Source organism: Lycorma delicatula, chromosome 1 (assembly GCF_047948215.1).
Source record: "Lycorma delicatula isolate Av1 chromosome 1, ASM4794821v1, whole genome shotgun sequence".
Classification (NCBI taxonomy): domain Eukaryota; kingdom Metazoa; phylum Arthropoda; class Insecta; order Hemiptera; family Fulgoridae; genus Lycorma; species Lycorma delicatula.
Window position 1 is genome coordinate 354,929,260 of NC_134455.1, and position 21,844 is coordinate 354,951,103.

The 21,844-nt window shown below is 29.3% G+C and overlaps 1 protein-coding gene across 2 annotated transcripts in view; it reads left to right on the plus strand.

The window, feature by feature from the left end:
• Positions 1–249: 249 nt before the first annotated feature.
• Positions 250–21,844, plus strand: part of Alg10 (alpha-1,2-glucosyltransferase Alg10) — a 36,288-nt gene continuing 14,693 nt past the window's right edge. Inside the window, exons 1-3 of one of the 2 annotated variants that reach the window (XM_075382533.1) lie at positions 250–769; positions 5,304–5,486; positions 15,337–15,505. In XM_075382533.1, the coding sequence (XP_075238648.1) occupies positions 593–769; positions 5,304–5,486; positions 15,337–15,505 (529 nt within the window). In that variant the 5' untranslated portion in view covers positions 250–592. Of the gene's footprint in view, positions 770–1,559; positions 1,699–5,303; positions 5,487–15,336; positions 15,506–21,844 lie in introns of those variants that run through there. The other variant, XM_075382534.1, reaches the window with a different exon arrangement.

Genomic DNA, 21,844 nt, shown 5'->3' on the forward strand with positions numbered 1-21,844 from the left:
CAAAAGTGTGTCTGTAAATAACAATTTTTATGTTAGATTACACTGAACTATTATGAATGGATTGTATTCATGAATGTCGTTGATAAAATTAGTAATACGTTTTTGAATATCTTACGAGGTCAACGACCTACATTTTCTAAAATAGATATTTGTGGTGTGCGTTACTTAAGAACATACTGATAGACAAAAAAATGAATTAGAGAAAAATAACCTCTATTTTTGAATTATCTATGCTAGTGATTTAATTATTAATTTGATAATAATGATAAGTTCAAATATCCAATTTTAAGGGAAACCTCAATCCCCGGTTCGTCGTTAGGCAGTTCAGTACATTTGGGGATTTTTCTATCGATAAGTTTGGCGATTCAGTCGATTGTTGTTCAATGTTATAGCGTCCTGCGTGGGTACGAACTTAACCATGTGGTAGTTAGGAATGGTGTTTCGGTATTTCTGTGAAAGTTTGTTGTAATATCTAATCCAATCTTTCTCATTCGAGAGTTGAGTTTTAAAAAAAAAGATTAAGTTGGGATTAGACTACGCTGTACTTTTAGTCAGGTTATGTGTTTATGATATAACGTTTGAGGATTTCGTTATGGGGCAGAAAAACGATTTGGCGAATTGGTCCGTTTTTTTGTTAATATTTGGACTCTACACAAGCATTACATATTACTTATTTAATACTATCTATTACGTGCAACCAACCCCTTTTATTGACGAATTGTTTCACATCCCACAAGCTAAAAAATTCTGTAATGGAACTTTTGACGAGGTACGCTATATTAAGTTAAAATTCAAATATCTGTTTTCTTGTTACAGAATTATAGTAATGCAAATTGTACTATTTTGCAGATTAAAAGCAATTTTATAAATAGTTTTAATTAAATTTATATCTGTTAAACAATTATTATGGTCTTGGTTCCTTAATAATTTCAGAAATTTTAATGAATGGTTCATTTTTTATTGCAAAGGTTTTCTACCAGTCGCGTATGGTACAGAAAATAGTATTTCCACTTTTTTTAGTTTTGTCACTTATGTTAAGGCATTTATTTTTTGTGCTGTAATGTAAATTTATACCCAATAAAAAGATATTATTTGATTGTGTTCGAGGTGTCTTATAGGATGTAGCATAATTTGACATTGTATATCTTTGTCAGTCTGAATATTTTTTCTCATTTATTCACCTGCTGATCAACAAATATCTACTATAATTGAAGGCTTAGGGATATTATTCTGTAGAAAGCGTTTTGTTGATCAATTTCATAAAAAGTGTTAAAAAAACAATTCGGCCAGTTTCATATGTTACATTAGCTATTTTTAAGCTAATTTGCAGTTCCGTTTCCTTGTGGTATTAATGTTTGTTCTCTGTTTCTATCAAAGATTTGTAAATAATGGCTTAGTTACGTAATGCTAGTTTTTGTGAATGGGTGTTGGGTATATATATATATATATATATACACATATGTGTGTGTGTGTATGTGTGTCAGTCCTCCCATTGTCTTTGTTACAGTGTAACAAAAATAATCATATGCATCGTGTCATTGCATTTTAGTTTATTTATGCTTAGTTTGTGTTATCAGTGTAGATATGGAAGGTTTCTTATAATTGTGATATTGTATGTCTTGTTTATAGTTAAATAAATAATTTCTTCTGAAAATTTCTGCAGTTTTACATGAATGTTGATTGGTTATGTTAATTTATGTAATTTTTCTAGATATAGTGTTGATTCTGTAAAATATTTTTGTGTTGATATTTAGCCATTAACACTTGCTATGTGTTTGAATGTATTGACCTCTACTGATTTCCCATCTGAAGTATAAAAATATCATCTCTTGGGACTCCCACAAAAAGTCAGAATTGGTTTTCAAGAAACAAAAATATGCTTTTTAGATCATTTTTTGGTGTCCATAAATATTAGTATTGTACACCAGTATTTACTAACAAAATTTATACATGTGCTTACACTTATAAATGTGCAACCATTCCCAAAAAGTAGTTGCTTATTCTTAAAATATTACAGTATGTACTTTTATTAAACTAAACTATCGAACAGAACTGTTTTCTTGTCAAACAATATTTTGACTTCATAAGAAAGAACCTTGCTATTTTTCTGTGTTGTCATTTATAATAAACTATTTACCATCTAAATAAATCTTTCTACTAATTTATTTAAAATATAAATAAATAGTGTATGCTATTTCATGTATTTATATTTTAAATTATTAATTTGAACTTAAACCAGGTATATGTATGTTGTAATAAGTTTTTATTTACACTGCTGTGATCAAGGTTTTACCATGGTTTCTCTTGATCCATTCAGGCAATGCTGGGGTAGTACCTTTTTTATATTTAGAGTAGCATATCTACCCATATCTGATGTGATGTATTATTACACACCAGTCTGAATAAAATATTCATTTATTAACATCATTTGTGATGAGTGATACAGCATAAGTGAAGTTACATCAATGTTTGTGTCCTTTTAAGTGATTTGTTATGTGTTAGAGAAAGTCTGTCAGTTATGGGTTTTCTACATTTCTTAAGCGTTCCTTTGGTTTACTTTATACATAGGAAAGTGTATAAAGTATTGATTTTTGTTTGTTTTTTATTTTCGCAGTAAACAGTTGTGGTACTTTTCAAGAAGACGGCTGCAGACGATCTGTAGTTACTCAGTTGTTGTTGTAGTAGTTAGTTAGTTGTTAGATGGCATCACTGAAAGGAGAAAATAAGTAAATTAAAATTATTATCTAACTTTATATAATAAATAAATATAACTAACCAAACTTAACCTATGCTTGCTTCGCTCGCTAACCTTGACTAGTGAACATAGGTTAAGTTTGGTTCAATTATATTTATACTTTTTGATTTATTTATTATATGTATATATATATATATATATATATATTTACTATAGAGTGCACCGTCAATTTACACAAGTATTATGTTCTGGAAAATTTTCGCATATAATGAAAATGCATAAATTGAGTCTCGCATTTAATGAAAAAATACAGGTTAGGTTCTTGTTAAGTTGTACATTAAATGATGTATGTAAATTACTTTACTCAAAAAAATACTGTACTTTATTTTACTATCTTATTACTACAGTATCATTGTATTATTTTTAATGATATTTATTGTATTATTTTAATGCAGAAATATAGGTTAGGTTCTTTTAAGTTATACAGTAAATTACGATACTCAAAAAAATACTGTAATTTATTTTACTATTTTATTATTACAGTATCATTGTATTATTTTAATGATATTACAGTACAGTGTATGTATTTAAAAAGAAAAAAAAATGTACTACTTATTTATTTATATTTTCCTTTCAGTGGCGCCATCTAATAACTAACTGACTAACTTCAACGACAACTGACTAACTACAGATCGGCTGCGGGTGTGTTTCTGAAAACTACCAACAGTTGTATGAAAGTTAATGAATATGAGGATTGTATGATTTATTGTTAGCCAAGATTATTCAGACTGAAAGGTTGTCTAATTTGGGTTACCTCTTATTTCAGTCTGTGTAGGGTGATGTCATTTGGTACCAGCATGGTTACTTAACTAATAAACATTAATAATGTTTATGTATAATGGTATTTGATATTGACGAAAACTAATCGTAGAAAATTTATGTAATTTATAAAACACTTGTGTTTGTTAAGTAGCGTTTGGTTTTTGTTTTTTGACAAAGTGTTACATTATACAAAAATACTTAACTTTTTATGTTTCTTATATTATTTATTTCTGGAGGGAAAATGCTCCATCTCCATCAAACTCATTGCAGCCACAGGTTTTTTTTCTTTGAGGAAATATTTTTCCCATAAAAGTTTTGGAACTTAATTTATCAGTTTTTAAACATAATTAGTTGTGTTTTTTTTTTTTGTATAAATGTAAGATTTAGAATTTTAGCAGTTAGATAAAGGAAACTCTTATACTGAAAAGCTATTACTCTTATTCTGATAAATATACATTTTGTTTTGTTGTTATTAATGTGAAATAAACAAAATATGGTTTGCCTATGAACATTCTTCTATAAAGTATTGATTAGTTACACATATAACTGAAATGCATTCTACTACATCTTAGCCATAACCCAGAAGTTCAATAATAATGGAAAATAAAATTTGGGATATTACTTGACAGTTTGATCAGCACAAATATATTGTTTTCTGTTAATGATCACTGTATCTTGATCTTCAATTTGTATTCACGAATTACATGTTTTTATGTTGTTTTTAACTCTATGCTTATTTTTAAAGTATACTTAAAAATTTTAATGATGAGCCATGAAGTGTTAATAACCCGCAGTTGGTGAGTTTGAAGAGTTAATTCACAACTTGAAGAGTTGTGAATTAACACATGATAATGTGTGTAAACGTAACATAAAACATATGATTGATTCTCCTCAAGGAGGATTGATCATATATCTTATGTTATGCTTGTTTTCTGTTTCACCATACTTTTGTTTACAAAGAAGTTGTAACTGGTACGGTTAAATAGTAATAACTATCAGTCTATTTTTTTCACATAACTTTTTTTTATTTGAAAGAAAATCTTGATTGGAACTGTTATAATTTAAAAAAAAAATACAAAAAAAAAATGGGTGCTTTCAGTTTTTGTCAGTGAAATAATCACTGAAATAATGTTTGAAATGATCTGGAATTTAATGAATACTTTAGAGGGATTTTGAGGTGTTTGCATCTATTCATTAATAAATAAATCTTCTGATGTATTGTGTAACCTAATTTTATTATTAAAACAAAAATAAAAGAGGTATCTTTATAATGTTATTTAAACTAAAATATTACTTTAATCAATTGCGGGTGGGTGAAGTAAGTTTTCTGTAATGAATCAACGGAATACATGGTTTTTCTGACAGCATTTAATTTTGTAGTTTTATAGAGGTACTTTTTTCCATTATTTCAGTGAAGATTAATATGCTTGTGTATACTATCAAATTTGTGGACTTTTGAAAATTGCATAAAACAAGGAAAAATGTAAAAAATTAGATTTATTCTAGAAATACATTCAGTATTGTTATTGTTTAAGTTGGTGCTTATTAAATTAATAGATATTTTCTGTTATGACCTGTATTTCTTAAAAAGTTAGTTTATAAAATGCATATTGGTTAAAACAGGTGGTTTGTTTGCTTTATAGGTAATTATGAGGTATTCTTTTTATCTCATTCTCATAGGCTTTAGCTCATTCCAGCAAATAAAAGGTATTTTTGGTCTCTGATATCTTGTTAAATATAAACTGAATTATAATTTAAAATTAAATACCTTATTGTTTGTTTTTAGTGGGATCCAAAGATTACAACATTACCTGGAGTGTATTTGCTATCAGTTGGAGTCATAAAACCTCTAGCGTTTGTGCTTGATCTCAATTTATGCTCAACATATGCTTTGCGTGTTACAAATCTTGTCGCTAATGCATTTAATTTTCTTCTATTTTACCTTTTGCTCAAAAAAATATATTCAAAAGTAAGTGTTATTGTTTATTTTAATTATTAGTTAGAATGTAATAAGTAGCTGATCTTATTAAAAATTCTCATTAGGCTTATTTCTGTGTAACTGAGTTAGGTAGATTGTATGAAGTCTCAAATAGAAATACAAGAAAGAAATTCCACTTTAAGTGATCAAATTAACAGTTATAAATAAATTATAACTAATAAACAGTGATAAAAAGTAAGTGATAATTGATAAAAAAAAAGATAGAGATGGAGAGAGAGAGAGAGAGAGAGAGAGAGAGAGAGAGAGAGAGAGAGTGAGATCATTTGGCAATTAAATTTTTTAAAATAATTTTAACAATAAATATTCATCAAGTTACCAAAATTTCCCATTTAGAAATTCTCTGTGTTAATTAATGTGTGGATACCAGGGTTGTGCTGAATTCAGTTTACTCATGTTAGTTATACAACTAATGTTGACTATCTGGGGGGGAGAGTTTGATATCTGGATCTTTTTGGAAGTATACAAACCTTTAAACTACTGTGCGATTTGTACCTTTCTTTTGTCAGCCATTGTTTATTTACAGTTATTCATAAAATATGTTTCCCACTCAAGTTTAACTGCCTCAAACTAGTTTTATATTTGTATTGCATAAAAGTAATTTTTCAATTCTCTTACCATATTATTATTGAATTTTGGAAGCACATTTGAACCATGTGACATTAATGTAAGATATTCATATATTCTATTGTTTATGCATTATTTATAATTTTAACTTGGAACTTTATAAATATCATTGTTTATGCTGTAGTGTTTTGTTATTGTAATTAAACTACAAAGTTAAATAAAAAAAATAAATAATAATACAAGGGAAAATGAAATATAAACGGGATTTTTTGTTCCTTAGCATCTACAGTTAGTAGGACTGGGCCCGCGCTTTTAGTATGCTTGGGTGAGGTCATTAGGAGTGGGGAGACTCCCAATCAATTCATCAGTAATTCTTACGATGTCAGAGCAACAGGTGCACCCCTCTGCTGTGCCACACATAATTATAAAATTTCTTGGTCTTAAAGGAGTTCAAGCAATGGAAATTTTGTGGAGATTGACTGCACGGTAAGGGGGCCAAACATTGTCAAGGACTCGTGTGTTTGCCTGGCATAAAGAGTTCAAGGAAGGATGAGAACGAGTGGAAAATAAGGAACATGATCGCTGTCCTCAGACCAGCATTACAGATGAAAACATTCGTGCAGTTTGAGTCATTCTTGAAGACGATCGACGGGTGAGAGTATCCATAATTGCAGAAGAGGTCGGAATAACTTATGGGAGCTGTCAAGCGATTATCACAAACAACCTACAGTTCTGTAAAATGTATGCCAGATGGGTCCCTCACCTTTTGACCGCAGATCAGAAGTTGAGACATTTGGAGTCTTATAGCAAGGTTTGCAAAAGAACGTGATGCATTTTTGAGTCGAATCGTTACCTGTGATGAAATGTGGGCGAGGAAATATTTCAGTAATGGTATTTTGTTACTCAGACCAATTTTTTTGATTACTTTTACTAAGGACTATTAATAAAATAGAAAAAAAAACAGAAACAGAAAACCAATGTGATGATTCCTTATAAACTTAATTTTTTTTTATTTAAAAAAAATTACCACAGTAAAAGCTGACTACTTTTTAAGAACTATCTAACTAAAAATTAATAAGCCTAAAAATTTGCAAAATTATTCCCTTTACTGTCACTAGCATTACAAATTTGATGGTTTAATGTACTTATTTATAAAAAAAGGTTATTTAGTTTTAAAACGAACTTCATAAATCATATACTAAATTGTCTTAATGCTTTTTATTTTTTTCACTTAACATAAGTAAAGGAAAAACATGCCAGTTAATTGCATAAACAAAAATTGGTACTTATCGGTTATCTGCCCACCACAAATTTTTCCTTTCCAGCGGGTTCAAACTGTTAGTTGGTTCTTAGATGGCACCACTGAAATGCTATATTGAAATAAGAAAATAAATAAAATTATAATTATAATCTAACCAAACTTAACCTATGCCCACTTTGTTTGCTAGTCAGGGTTAGTGAGCGTAGGTTAAGTTTGGTTAGATTATATTTACAATTTTATTTTATAAATAGGATAAGGTCATGTTGTGGCAAGAAGTTCGCGAAAAAGATGTGTTTGATGCTAAAATTGAGGCGATTAAGGACACTTGGTTGCCTGCAAAAAACATGTGAGGTAAGTTTCAATGGATTATAGTAGTTGACTAGCGGTAGATTGAGTAAACAACGCTTATATGTGGCGGGCAAATAACTGAATTGTCCAAAAATATTCATTATACTCATCTGATCTTTCTTCATCCTTATCATCTGGACACGTGTGTGGCTCTGGTACTTAATACATTTTTACAAGTTCAAAAGTACAGATATCTGTCAACCATTGTTTATTTACAGTTATTCATAAAATATGTTTCCCACGCAGTTGTAACTGTCTCTGACTTCTTTTATATTTGCACTATATATAAGTAATCTTTTAATTCTCTTATCTTATTAATGAATTGTGGAAGCACAATTTGAACCATGTGATATTCGTATATTATTAAGATATTCATATAATTGTTAATGTGTTATTTCTAATTTTAACTTGTTACTTGTAGCTGGTATACATTCCATTCTGATTCTACTGTAATATTTTATTGCACTGTACTAGCCAGATACTGTACTTACAATTATTCATTTTTCACTAATTTAAAAAGTAAGCATCGTAGTTGTGCTTACCCGTAGGCCATTTAGAGTACCAACAATCTTCTGGAATGATTTCTTTTAACATAACTTTAACAAGTCCTTTTTCTTCAAAGTTGCTGTAGATAGCAATGATTTGTAATCTTGTGTCAACTATATATTTTATTGGGGATCTCCCTTGAGCTTTGTTAACAAGTATTTTATTATATGTACTAGTGCAATATTTAAAGTATGGAGTTTGGAGATTCTCTCAGAAAACATAAACATTTAATTTTTAACCAATAAATAGATTTTCCTTCCTTAATTTTGGTTTTGTTTTTAATTAGTTTTATCAGAAAGTGCCTGTTAATCGTAAAAGCCTGAAAATATTTAGCTGGAAGACTGTATGGTTCTACCCCTTTTTTTAGCAGTGAAATGTTGAGTATTCTTCTTGCAAATGTCAACCCAGCATCCTATTCCAGATACATTCTATTTTTACTCTCATGCTCAATGGCAGAATCATTGAATCATATTCCATGAAATTATGTTTGGATTTCAGAAATTTTTGTTCAATAACTGAAAATTTTGTTTGTTGGAATGCATATAGTAATGCAGCAGCCAAATTTCTGGTCCTGTCTTGGCCAACACATGTGTCAGAAAGCATAAAGATTTATGTGATTTCTTCAGTAACTTACAGTAGATGTCCATGTCAATACTTTTGGCAAAATTTCCAAGCTTCCCTTTCTTCCCTGCAGTTCATTTCATAGAAAACAGTAAACCTTATGTTGTCAGAAAAAGATAAAACAGAGTAATTTTTATCAAAAAGTATAGACAATATCAGCTAAATCACTATTTTTAACAACACTAAACTCTTTGTTAGATATTTGGTTATATTATTATTAAAACTTAAAGTTACAAACGCATTGCAAGTATTAAATTATATAAATACTAGTCTAAATCATATGCGTTGTATTGTGCAGCTAATGAATCATGACTGCTGTTATTCAAAAACTTATTAAGTAACATAGTAAATTCCTGCCACCTTACCCTAAACAAATTAAAGTTAATGACTTGGAATTCTATTTGTATGATATAGTACATTTAATGCATATAATGAATTTTTCCTGGAAAAATATTACCTATTTACAGCTACATAATGATTTAACTCAATTATAACTGACAATGCAGTTACTGATGTTTTGCTGAACACTGACAAAATATTAATATTACAAATGTATTATTATTTTAACTCAAAAATACATCCCAGCATCTGATGTTCAGAAGTTTTATTTTCTCCTCTTTTTGTAAACCCCTAACACAAGTTGAAAACATTTTGACTAATGAATTTCTGTTATGATACAATAATAGTCAACCAGTAGTATTGTCTTGTTACCTAAAATTTTTGGAATAAAGTATTAATGTGTTTAAATTTGAATATTTTATAAAATAAACAACTGTTAAATAAATACCCCACTTAGAAGATGGAGATAAATATTTTACTCCAAATTTCAGTTGCCAATTATGCAATATTAAATTTTATTGATGCCATGGGGAGTTATGATTTGGATAAATATGTGGTAGAATATCTGTTTGGTATTTTTGACATTCTTAGAGGTAACACCCTGTGAACTCAGTATTCTGTGTTTTCCAATCCAGTACTGAATAATCATAAAAAAAGTTTCTGTTAATCCACATCCTCCTGAAATTCTCACAACTTAGATTGTTGTTGGTAAAAAAAAAATTATCTTCTCTCCAAAAAAAAAAACAACTAAATTTCAGGGACTATGTACTGTTAATGTTTTGAGAAATTTGAAGTAAGATCTAATTTTGCATTAGTTACAAAATCCTTGAAGATGAACTTATTACACTGAACTGTGCAAATTTAAATTGTAATTTTATTTCAACTATTCACAGTACTGTAAGAAATGTCAGAAATCTTATGGAAATAAGTTTTGTGACCTTATTTTGGGTTTTATTGAAGAAATCAACTTTGGATAAAAATTGATCGGTTGCATAATAAGTTATTTTCACTGAAATTCTCTTGTTTGACACAATTACAATTAAGATTTTAATAATCTGAAAGCAATTATTTGTTATCCCATGATTCTGTAGGCCACATCTATTCATATTTGGAGACCGTACAAATAGGAAATTCAGATTTTATTAAAAATTATATTAAATTTTATTTTAGTTATGCAAGGAAAACATTTATTTTATATCTGGGTAAAATTATCAACATATTTGAAACAAATTCTTTTCTTAATTTTCTTTCTTAATTTTTTATTTTTTGTTTTATCAATTAAAGTGCCTCTATACTATATTACGTCTAAATATAAAATAAAAATTGAGTGGATGCTATTGATTTCCACTAGATATAAATAATATGGCTGTAATGGTGTTCATCCTGGAACGTTATTGTCATGATACTTGATGTTAGATCTGTTCTTTAAAATATTCATAAATATATTTTTTAATTTTTTTTTAATACTATTTACAAATTGATATTTAGTTTAATAAGTTAAAGATAAAATATGAAGATGATCGATTAAAAATTATTGATTACTGATTGTGTTTCTTCCATATTCTTGAAAACCCTGTGATTGTTTGTTTAAAAAATATATAGGGTGAAAATTATATGAATTATTCAAGAAAGATCTGTAAATCTATATATACATCAGCAGTTAATCTCTCAGCATGTATCAAAATTACAGCTGTTTTCCTTTATTGAGGATTTGTAAGAAAAACATGTTTCGAAAAAGTACAGTCGTAGAACAATTTTTTGATAATGATTTTTCTGATACATTATCTCTTCTTGCACATATTTGTTCTTCTTGTTGATAATTTTTCTGAATGTAATTTCTTAGTATGCAAAAAAACTAAGGGTAAAAATTATAATTAGATTGGCTGCATGCCATTTTGTATTATTACTTATTGTATTATTACTACTTAAGATGTAATGGTGTGAATAAACATTTTAATATGCTTAATGTTACGGTGGTGGGTTTATAATAGACCTTCGTATTTGGTTTGAAATAATTCCAACATGGTGATATGTTTTAAAGTTGAAATTCTTATAAAAAAATGATAGAAATTGTAAAAATATCTGATTGCTATAAATCATCTTTTTTCACTTTAAATAATATTTGGATACTAAAAGTTTCATTAACAAATTTAGTACATTTTTTCATACATCAGGCCGGTGTTTGATAGTAATAAACTACAAAAATGAAGTAATAATGTAATAATTTAAAATAAATCTCAAAAAAAAAGTAGCAGAGGGCCAGATTTCATAATTAGTTTCATATATTTCACATCCAGGTTTTTCAGTGAAATTATAAAAGCTTTCATGAAGTTAAATGTTTCACCTGTAATCAGGTCCCAGGCTGCATAATTTCTTTTTCTTTAGTAAGAAAAAGCAATATTTTTCTTCTGCAATGGCCCTTAAGAGATTTGATAACTCTGGTCCACCGGTTGCAGTACATTTGTTGTGTTGACAAGTTAAAAGACAATTTTACTTTCTGCAAGTCCTTGGATGTCTGGAATGTGCTGTTTATTTATCCACCAATGAAAGAATTTTTTAAATTCATTATCCTATTCTCATATATCTTTTTTCAAAAATTGGATACGCTTACCATGTTTTATTATTTTGATACTTCACAGGTAATGACATAAGATTATTAAAAAATTAGTCTTTCTATATTTGGCTTATGTTAATAACTGCTCTCTCAGTTCCAATCATATTGGCAGAAACTAGACCAATAATTCTTTCTTTTCACAATTTTCCACTTATACACTTTTCACCTTTCAACTTTAGTTAAGAAACTAAAGTTGAAAGGAGCATTTTAAAGAATGAAGACCTAATTCATCAGCATTAAAAATAGTCCCTTTTTCTTTGTTATAATTCTTAGATATTTTAGGTAGGTTTTTGTATTATAGCCAGCTTTTTAGCAAAAAATTCCACTTTACTTTTCAAAATCAAATTATTTACAGGAAAGTGTGAATTTCATTATTGTTGGAAATACTGAAAAAGTGTTTCTTCTAGGTGATTGGTACTCAAACTCTTATAATCATAGTTTTCCTGATGTTGTGTGGTCAGACATTTTTTCTGTTACTCCATACTGTATGGTATAGAATAGAATACTGTATACTGTATCGTATAAGGTATAGAATTAGAGAACATTCTTACTTTTACTTTTTTATGTTCATCAAAATGTTTTCGGGCTTAAGCCCATCTTAAGTGATATTTTTTATTTTAAAGAATTCTTCATTAAAAGTATGTCTCAGAAATCACAAACATACTAAACATTAGTAAAAAAAATTATTTCATGTTCCTAAATGAATGTTGCACGCAACCTGATGGCCTTCCTTTGGCTACCCCTGTTTTCGGCATCCTAACTGAAATCTTTATTAAATATTTAGAACAGATACACATACATTACTCTCCATTTACCAACAATAAAGATGTTCTCAAAATAATGTACCTGGACTGATGCATGATGACGCTATCTTTTTATATCAAGGCACCACAAGATAATGTAAACCTTGTACATTAATATATAGTACATAAACAAAATACATCACAAATTAAACTTTAAAGCCAAATATGAATACAGTAGACACATTTTTTTAACTTCACTATTACCTAAAACAACCAATAAAAACATTAAATTGAAATTATGGAAAACCAACGCTGACAGACAGTCTCATTTACGTCATCTCAAACTACTGACTATGTAAACTATTTGCTTCTAAAAAAATTATCTACATACTATTTATTTAATATACTCATGTCACCTGAAGACAAAAACCCTTGACATCGATATAGTCAACATTTGCCAACCTCTTAGACACAAATCACATATCCACCAACACTGACAACAACCTTGACACATAAAGAACCTGACAACCTATTCTAGACACATAAAGAAAGAGGACACATTTCACAACTGAACATATAAAATATATAAACAGACAGAAACTCACTAGAACTGCATTCTATGAAACTTTGACTGCATTCTATGTACATGTCTGGCTAATTAAAAAAAAAAAAGTAATAATTCACAGCAATAACATCAGCTGCTCCCAGTGTGAGAATTATAAAAGTCTCAGTTATGGTTGGTAAAAATTGGAAATATTTTGAATTGCATTTTTAAAAAAACGTTTTTTGATAATATTTTATTCAGTTTGTTTTTTAATTGATTATTATTCAGTAATGTGAAGTTTATATTTTTAAATTAGGCATAAAACATTTTTTAAATTAAAAAGATAAAACTAAAGATGATTTAAATAAATCTGAAATTAATGCTAATGAAATAACATGGAAGTTAATAAAATTAAAAAAAAAATTAATTTTAGTAAATTAAAAAAAAGTGATAAATGAAATTAAAAAGAAAGATTAGGAACTCAACTGTTGATTCAGTGTTTAACTTTATATGACACTAATTCCAAGAATTCTTACTAAACGTGATTACATTCTCAGAGATGGAAAATGGTGTCTGTTGATGGAAAAAATCCAAATGAATTTTAAATATTATTATATTACATTTGTGTCGTGTATTTCCTTGAGTTTTTATTTGAATCTAATGACAATTTTGACAAGCCTAAGATAATCTTTAATCATCTTTAAGATGAATAAATACGAGTAATATTGTTATTTATATTTAGGTAATAAATTGATTTTCTGGGATTAACATATTTATTGTTTGTTATTGCAGGAGTTGCTAGTCAAACAGTTCTGCTTATTACCCACTCAGCATGTTTACTTTATTCTCTTTTAAATTTTATATAGAAAATTCTATTTTAGTGTGTCTTTGTTTATCAGTTACTGTAACTCATTTTAATATTAAGATACAACATATTAATATGAGTTCATTACTATATGCAGCATTGAACTTTTCCATTGTTGTGAATTTATTTTCAACCAGTTGAATTTTGTGTCAGTTTATCATAATAATTTTTTTGTTATTAGATTGTAAGTAGTTATAACTCCACATAGTCAGAAATGCAGAATTTGTTTGACGTCATATACGTTTTTTATGTTTGTGAGAAATATTGCATAGTTTTTTATCTCATCTATTATTGAACAGTTAGCGATCATAGTTACTGTAGATTAGTTGATGGAGGAAGTTTTGTACATCTGTTTCTAACTTTGAAAACATGTTAAGCTTTTGATATTAACCCTTAGTGGGCGGCAATGTTTTATGGCTGTGGACAGAAGACTTTTACACAAAAAAAAATGGTTAATGAAAAAACCATTTAAAATAACTTAAAAATGCATTCACTCATAAAAACAACATATAACTTGTGTTTTTGATGAATTCTGTCACTAATCTGGTTAAGGAACACTGTTTAATTATATCGCGAGACAAAGCTTACGTGAAAATGGCACAAGTCTTACTGAGCCCATAAGAATTTGCAAACTATAGGTGATGATTTTGGTTATGTTTTACATTGAGTTCTTTTCAAGTAAAAGACACTGAATAATAATAGTAACATTGATGGTAATATAATAACAGAGCAATTTTGAAGAAGTAGTGCACCTAGGCAGGGAATAATATAATATGGTTTTATTATAATAATAATATAAATATTTTTATTAGTTTTCTTCTGAATTTGTCTTGAAAATTTTGTTTGAATTCAAACGAAACAAGATAAGTTTTGGAAGTAAGTGTTGAAGTTTTGGGAGTAACAGTTTGTAAACAAATTATTTGAAAAGAGTGAAAAACATGAAAAAATAATGCACGCATCGTGTTACAAATGCACGGTCATTGAACTCATCTGCTAACTGAAGTAAAATGGTTCCCAATCACGTAGTATCAGGAATTCCGCCTCAAAGTGATTGTAAGAACACCTCCTGCCATCTCTTGGAATTTATATGTAACTATCTGAAGACAAATAGCTGGTCACATTCAGAGACTCATATGCATTTCTGTCCTCCAGTACAGGTAGCCCGTATATGGGTATCTGCCTGCAAAGGGTTAAAAAAAGTATGAAAACACTTATTTCATGGAAGAAATTCTTGGTTATCAAGCTATAAGAAGTTCCTGTTTAAATGTAATTAATTATAAACATTATAACGTGTAATAGAATATTTTTGTTTTGTGTATTACTGTATATCTGTACTATTTTTAATCATCAATGATATTAATTTGTTTCTATCTAGGTACAGTTTACAGAACAAAAAATTTTGTTTTCTGCATTGAATATGGCAATATTTCCTCCATTGTACTTCTTTTCATTTTTTTACTACACAGAACCAGTATCTACAATGCTACTTTTACTTGCAATTCTTTTACATCTTCAAGATTATTTCATTATTTCTTCTCTTATTGGTAAGTGAATTGAAAATTGGAAAAAGAATTAAAAAATAAGCATGAAAACATTATATTTCAGTATAGTTAGGTTTGTAATAAAAATACTTTCAAAAAATACCTCAGATTTTGTTAGACTTTTTTTTTCCATTTAATGAACTGCGGGACTCGAATATATCACTTTTTCCTCAAAAAGGTGGCTTTATGAAGTGCACCTCTAGATAGCAGTACTTGATAGTACTAGGTAGCATACAAAAACTTGAATAATAATATTCATTATTGAAATAATAAAATTTAAAAGAAAATATACTACAGCTTGTTTTAATAGTAAATCTTATGTGAATGAAAGTACTAAGATGAAGCAATTTTTTTAATTCCAATCACTTCATTAAAAAAGAATAAATGTATTAATTTACAAGAGGTTATAGCCACTAAATTTACTAATAAAACAAAAAAACACAAAATGTAGAAAAGTGTTGCAAAAATTTGGTATGAATCATGTCACAAGGTAGCAGTACTTGATAATACTAAGTAGTGTACAAAAAATGTTTACTCTACAATTAAAACTATTTGAACTAATTGATGGAGAAATAAAAAAAAGTTCATTTAATAATAATATAAAAAGTATGTCCATGGATACAATAAAAATCTAGGGTTATATTTACAAAGTAGTTTTATTGAAAAAGGAAAATATGGTATGAAGTGAATGATAGGACTATCATCAAAAACAGTTGGTTGAGAAATTAAAAAAATGTATATTTGTTTTTTCTAGAAAGGCAATAAATTTTATTAATAAATCCATAAGATAACAATCGGTAATTCATAAAAAAAATAAAAGAATAATCTATCAAAACGCAGTCACATCCAAAAAATTACAATGAAATGTAAACCGTACAGTAAGAGTCTTGGAGATAAAAAAATTGATACTGATTTTAAAAAAATGTGAGAGACTAGATTTCTGTTATTAAAATTTGTTATTAATTTAGAATTTTATTAAAAAAAAATACATTAAAATATATAGACAATAGATATACAATAATAGATGATAATTAAAAATGTATATAAAAAAGCATTCCATATAACATGCAAAAATAGAAATATTTGTTACAAAACTCTTACCAGCCCGATTTCATATATTAAACAACAAATAATCATAAGAATTGTATTATTTCTGTAAATGTGATATGTATTACATATCACATAACACATTCAGCATATCAAAGAACTACACTAAATTATATTTTTATATATAAAAAATACGGCAATTAACGAAGGAAGACTAGGTAAATAGATATTCAATACATCTATTGTTAAAAAACAGGTTAGAATATGAAAGAAAGTAATGCAAAACTCATTTACTTGATTTTTTTTCTTTTATATCCTTTAATAAAAATATTGTGTTAAAACATACATTCAGTGAAAAAACTGAATTTTTATCATGTTTAAAAGTTAAAAACCTGAAATAATATTGAATATTTAAAATAAAGACAATACGAGTCACAGTGAAATATGAGGTGAATATTACTTTCAAAACAAATATGTAATTGAAGAAAAGATGTTGAATCACTAAGTCAACGTGCAATATAAATGCTAATAGATGATAAATAGCAAATTCATAATTGTGGTAAACAATAATTACCACCGAATTGTGGTAACGACATAAAGTCATTACCACAATTCTGCAGGGATAGTATAATATCTCTGCTAATTATATGAGTTTGTTTACTAAATGAAATCGGGCTGATAAGAGTTTTGTAAGAATTTTTATATTTTTTGCTTATTATATGGAATACATAAATGTTTTTTATTATCTATTATTTTATATCTATTGTTTATACATTTAACATGTATTTTTTTTTAAACAAAATTCTAAATTAATAGATTTTAATTGAAGTGGTAGTCTCTTACCTTTTTTGATCAGTATCATTTTGTTATCTGTGAGACTACTGTTACTGTGTGGTTTACAATTTCATTGTAATTTTTTTGGATTTAATAATTAACTTACCAATACTAAATTAAAAACAAGTTTAATAATTATTAGCAACTCCCTTGGGCTTGTCTTGTGAAGCAGTTTTTTGAAGGAAGGTTTAATATTAGAAATAGACACTGAATTCTTTTTCTATATTTAGCTGAGATCTCTATATTTTATCTTCAAAGCAGCCACTGCAGAAAATCCGGTTTCGCAAAGGTAGGATATTGAAAATGGTAATAGTATACAAAATGCTCATGTTTTCAGTGCAGAAAACTCATCCATCCCTACCCAAAATTCAAAGCATGATTTATTACTAAATTGTCTTTTGATTTCACCACTTGCCATGAAGTCTATGAAGATTTATTCTTCGGGAGTTGAGAGCCCTTCGGGAGTATTTTGAAATGGATCCCTAACCAACTCGTAACTTGCTACAAAGTTGTCAGCAAGAAAATACTTTTTAAAATTCTTTGCCAGCATGGCTAAATGATTTACAATGGTTACAAAAACAACTTTCCCATGTTGTTCTTCAGCCTTGTAATTTTTAACATATTCATCCACATTTTAGACATTTCTAGGTTTTTTTTTTTATTTTAAATTTCTTCTCCACAATTCCAATTTTCTACAACAACTTTATTACTTGTATCCAACATATGTGTATTTGTTCCCTTCTGTGTGGATCATGGAATGTGTCCAGACACACTGAAGATTTTTGTTTCACAAGTACTTTTATACTTTGGAATCTTGTAGACATTGAACGAGCACCATCGTTGCATATTCTGATGCAATTTTCTACTCTGTGTTTGCCTCGTTTATAAAATCATTTAAGATATAAAATAATGCTAGTGCTTTGAGTTCCACAAAATCAAACATAGGCAATGAAATGAGCATCTTTATTGCTATCTGTTGCCTCATCAAGTTGAATTAACAATTAACAATTTGCCACACAACTTCCTGAAAAGCTGATGCCGTACATCTTCAGCTATATCACCAATTCCACGGGCAGCAGTATCATTTGATAGAGCTATGGACTGCAATTATTTGGCAAAATTATCTCCAAACATAGTTCCTACAATCTCAGTTGCAGCTGACAAAATAAGCTCTTCACAAATGGTGTGAGGCTTTTTACATCTGGTTATTTTATATTGAACTTTGCAAGAGGCAAGTAAAGCTTTTTCATTCACAAAGTTTTTTTTAAAAATATATTTGCTTTTCATATGATTTTAATTTTAATTTGAAGAATTTTTAAGGTACTCACTGTGAAGCATTTCCAAATGTCGTTAGTTTATTAGATTTCATGCTGTCTGCTGCCAAAATTTTTGAGCAAGTGACACACAGGAGCCTTTCTTCTTCATTTACTTCAGTATGGTAAACCCAAAATAAGTATTCTTGAGAATATTTTCTTGATTTTATTTTTGGACCCATGCTCGTCTGTGCACTTGATGCTTCACTATTGTTTAACGCTTGCTTATGCCCACTTAAAAGTTTCATGATTCTATATAAATCTACTGCCATGAATATTTAATACCATGAATTGCAGTTAACACGCAAATTAAATCATATGTTGTTTCACAATAGTTCGATAGCGATAGAAGGATTGACTCGATTGAGACTGGCTGGAATTGAACGAAGTGCAGCATTTATACAGGTTTGCTTAGACGGTCGTGCAGGTGTTCCAGAATGTTCAAAACTAATTGGAACTTCTCGTGAAGCCACAAGAATGTCCAATAAATTGGATGTAAGACGAAGAACAATAGAGAGGTATCGATTCTAGTTTCGTCAATGCAGCAAATCGAAATATAAATTTCAATGGAGTGTTGCCAAATATCAATAAATTTACTTATTCTTGGTAATTTGTAAGGATTGTAATTAAGGTCATAGTGGAAACTGACAAATTTTCAACTTTCTTGTGCTGGGGATTCAGCAGGTGATAGAGCACTTCAAAACAAAGTATGTTTAAATTTTGAGTTCTATTGAAATACTTCAAACATTGATATGCTTAGTATAATCAGGAAATGAATAAAATTGCAAAGAAAATTAACTTTGAAATATTGAGAAAATTGATACAGAATGTGTACTAATCCTTAGCAGAGGAAGTGAGTGCAGAATCTTCAGGCAGGTTGATATACAGGTTGCATCATGTATTTCTCCTGGGACTTTCATAACTTATTCCAATCATGAAAATAATGGAAAAAGTTCATATAAATGTGACCTGAACAATCAAATAAAATACTGCAGATCTGTATCTTCAGTGGTTTTTGAGAAATCTGGGATGAAAACCAATGAATTGTGAAAATTCATTAACAAAATTCATTAACAGAAAATTAAACTGAAAATTGTAAAATAAAAATTACTTTGACAATAATTTTTTTATTAATGACAAAAATACAATAAATTATTTGAAAATTATTGTTTAAAGTTGGCAATTAAATAACAACAGCTGATCAACAATACACAATGCTGTATTTGTTGTTATCTGTTCAGTTGTGTCCGACCCTTTGCGATTTTGTGGACAAGTTTTCTTCATTCGTTTCTGCCATTGACTGCTTCTTTCAGCTGTTTCATGGCCATGCCTGTGTCAGCTTTGATGTATCCAGCCAACTGGCCCTTTGATGGCCAGGTCTCCTTTTACTGCTGACTGTACCATGCTACAGAGCATTCTTCTCCAGCACCATAGTTCGAAAGCATCAATTCTTCTATCGTCCCTCTTCAGGGTCCAACTTTCACATCCATCGAATGTTATGAGGAAGGTGATGGCATGGACTAGCCGGCACTTTGCCAAGACTTTATTTTTCCACATTCAGTTAATGCTTAACATTACCTTCCAGCCCAGTGTTATTCGCTGTCTGATTTCTTGGCTGTACCCACCATTTCAAGTGACCATGGATCCAAGAAAGTTGAAATCATTAATGCACTTGATGTCTTCATTATTAATCGTGACTTTGATGTTTTTGCCAAGAGTTGTCATGATTTTGTTCTTTTTGACATTGAGGTGTAAGCCCATTTTTTCACTTTCATCCTTCAATCTTTCTATCAGTGTCTTCTGATCATGTTCTGATTTAGCTAGAAGCATTGTGTAATCTGCGTAATGGAGATTATTGATGTTGGGACTTCCAATTTTTAAGTTTATCGTCAGCCCCGAATTGCTTACCACTCAAACATTTTTTCAATTTCCCAAACAAATGTTAATCAGAAGGAGCTAAGTCCAGACTATATGGTGGGTGATCATAAATTTCCTATCCAAATGTTCTCAGTAAATCATGTGTCAGACCCGCAACATGTGGACATCATTATTGTGCAGCAGGACGAGGCCATCGGTCAGCTGCCCACGTCATCGATTTTGAATGGCCCACTGTAACTGACGTAGAGTTTCGCAGTAGGCTTCTGCATTTATAGTCGTTCCTAGTGGCATGAAATCAATCAGCAGTATGCCAAACCGATTCCAAAAGACTGTGCCCATCAGTTTGCGTCCAAATGGCAGTGGCTTGACCTTTGTTGTAAGGTTGTTGATTGAGGATGACACCGTTCACGTGACTGCTGTTTTCTCTCTCGTGTGTTATATGAAGTCCATGTTTCATTGTTGTAACAATTAAATTAAGGAACTCATCACCTTTTTCTGTGTAGCACATCAAAAATTCCAAAGCAGATCCCATTTGGATTTTTTGTGACGTTCCATTAAGACGTGCGGCACCAAATGTGCAGAAATCTTTCTGAAGCCTAAATGGTCATGAACAGTGCGACCAATAACAGCTCTTCAAACATCAGGAAAAAGAAGGGCTGGGTCGGTAATTTTTGAGTGGGATTTTTTCTGATTTTATCATTGACGCATTTCAACAAGTCCTCAGTGATTATCAAGGGCCTCCCTGAACGTTCTTCATCATGTGCAACAACTCTATTATTTCTGAACCTCACACCATTTTTGAATGTTTCTTTCATTCATTACATTCACCCAAACACAGCAACCAACTGCCTATGAATTTCAGTCGGCTTAACGTTTTCATGGCTTAAAAATTTGTGAATACGTATTTCATATTCAGCGACAACATCGATTTTCCCATTCATTTTATAACGTAATAACTCACACATAATCAAAGATACTACAACGTGATAACTTACAGACATCAACGCAGTATGTACATTACTATTGTGGCCATGAATACACAGGTTCACCAACCTTAAGGAGAGAAATTTCCCAGCAGTCTTTACTTAGAGATATCCCTTGTATATGTAATTAAATGTACAGTAATTCATTCCTGTGCACAGAATACTTCTTTGCAGTATTATATTTCACATAGTTCTATATAATATTTATTTTTAAGTCTTAAAACTGAAAATAAGTAAATAGTTCATTTATTCAGATGCCTGACTAAGGGAGCTCTGTAATGTTTTGT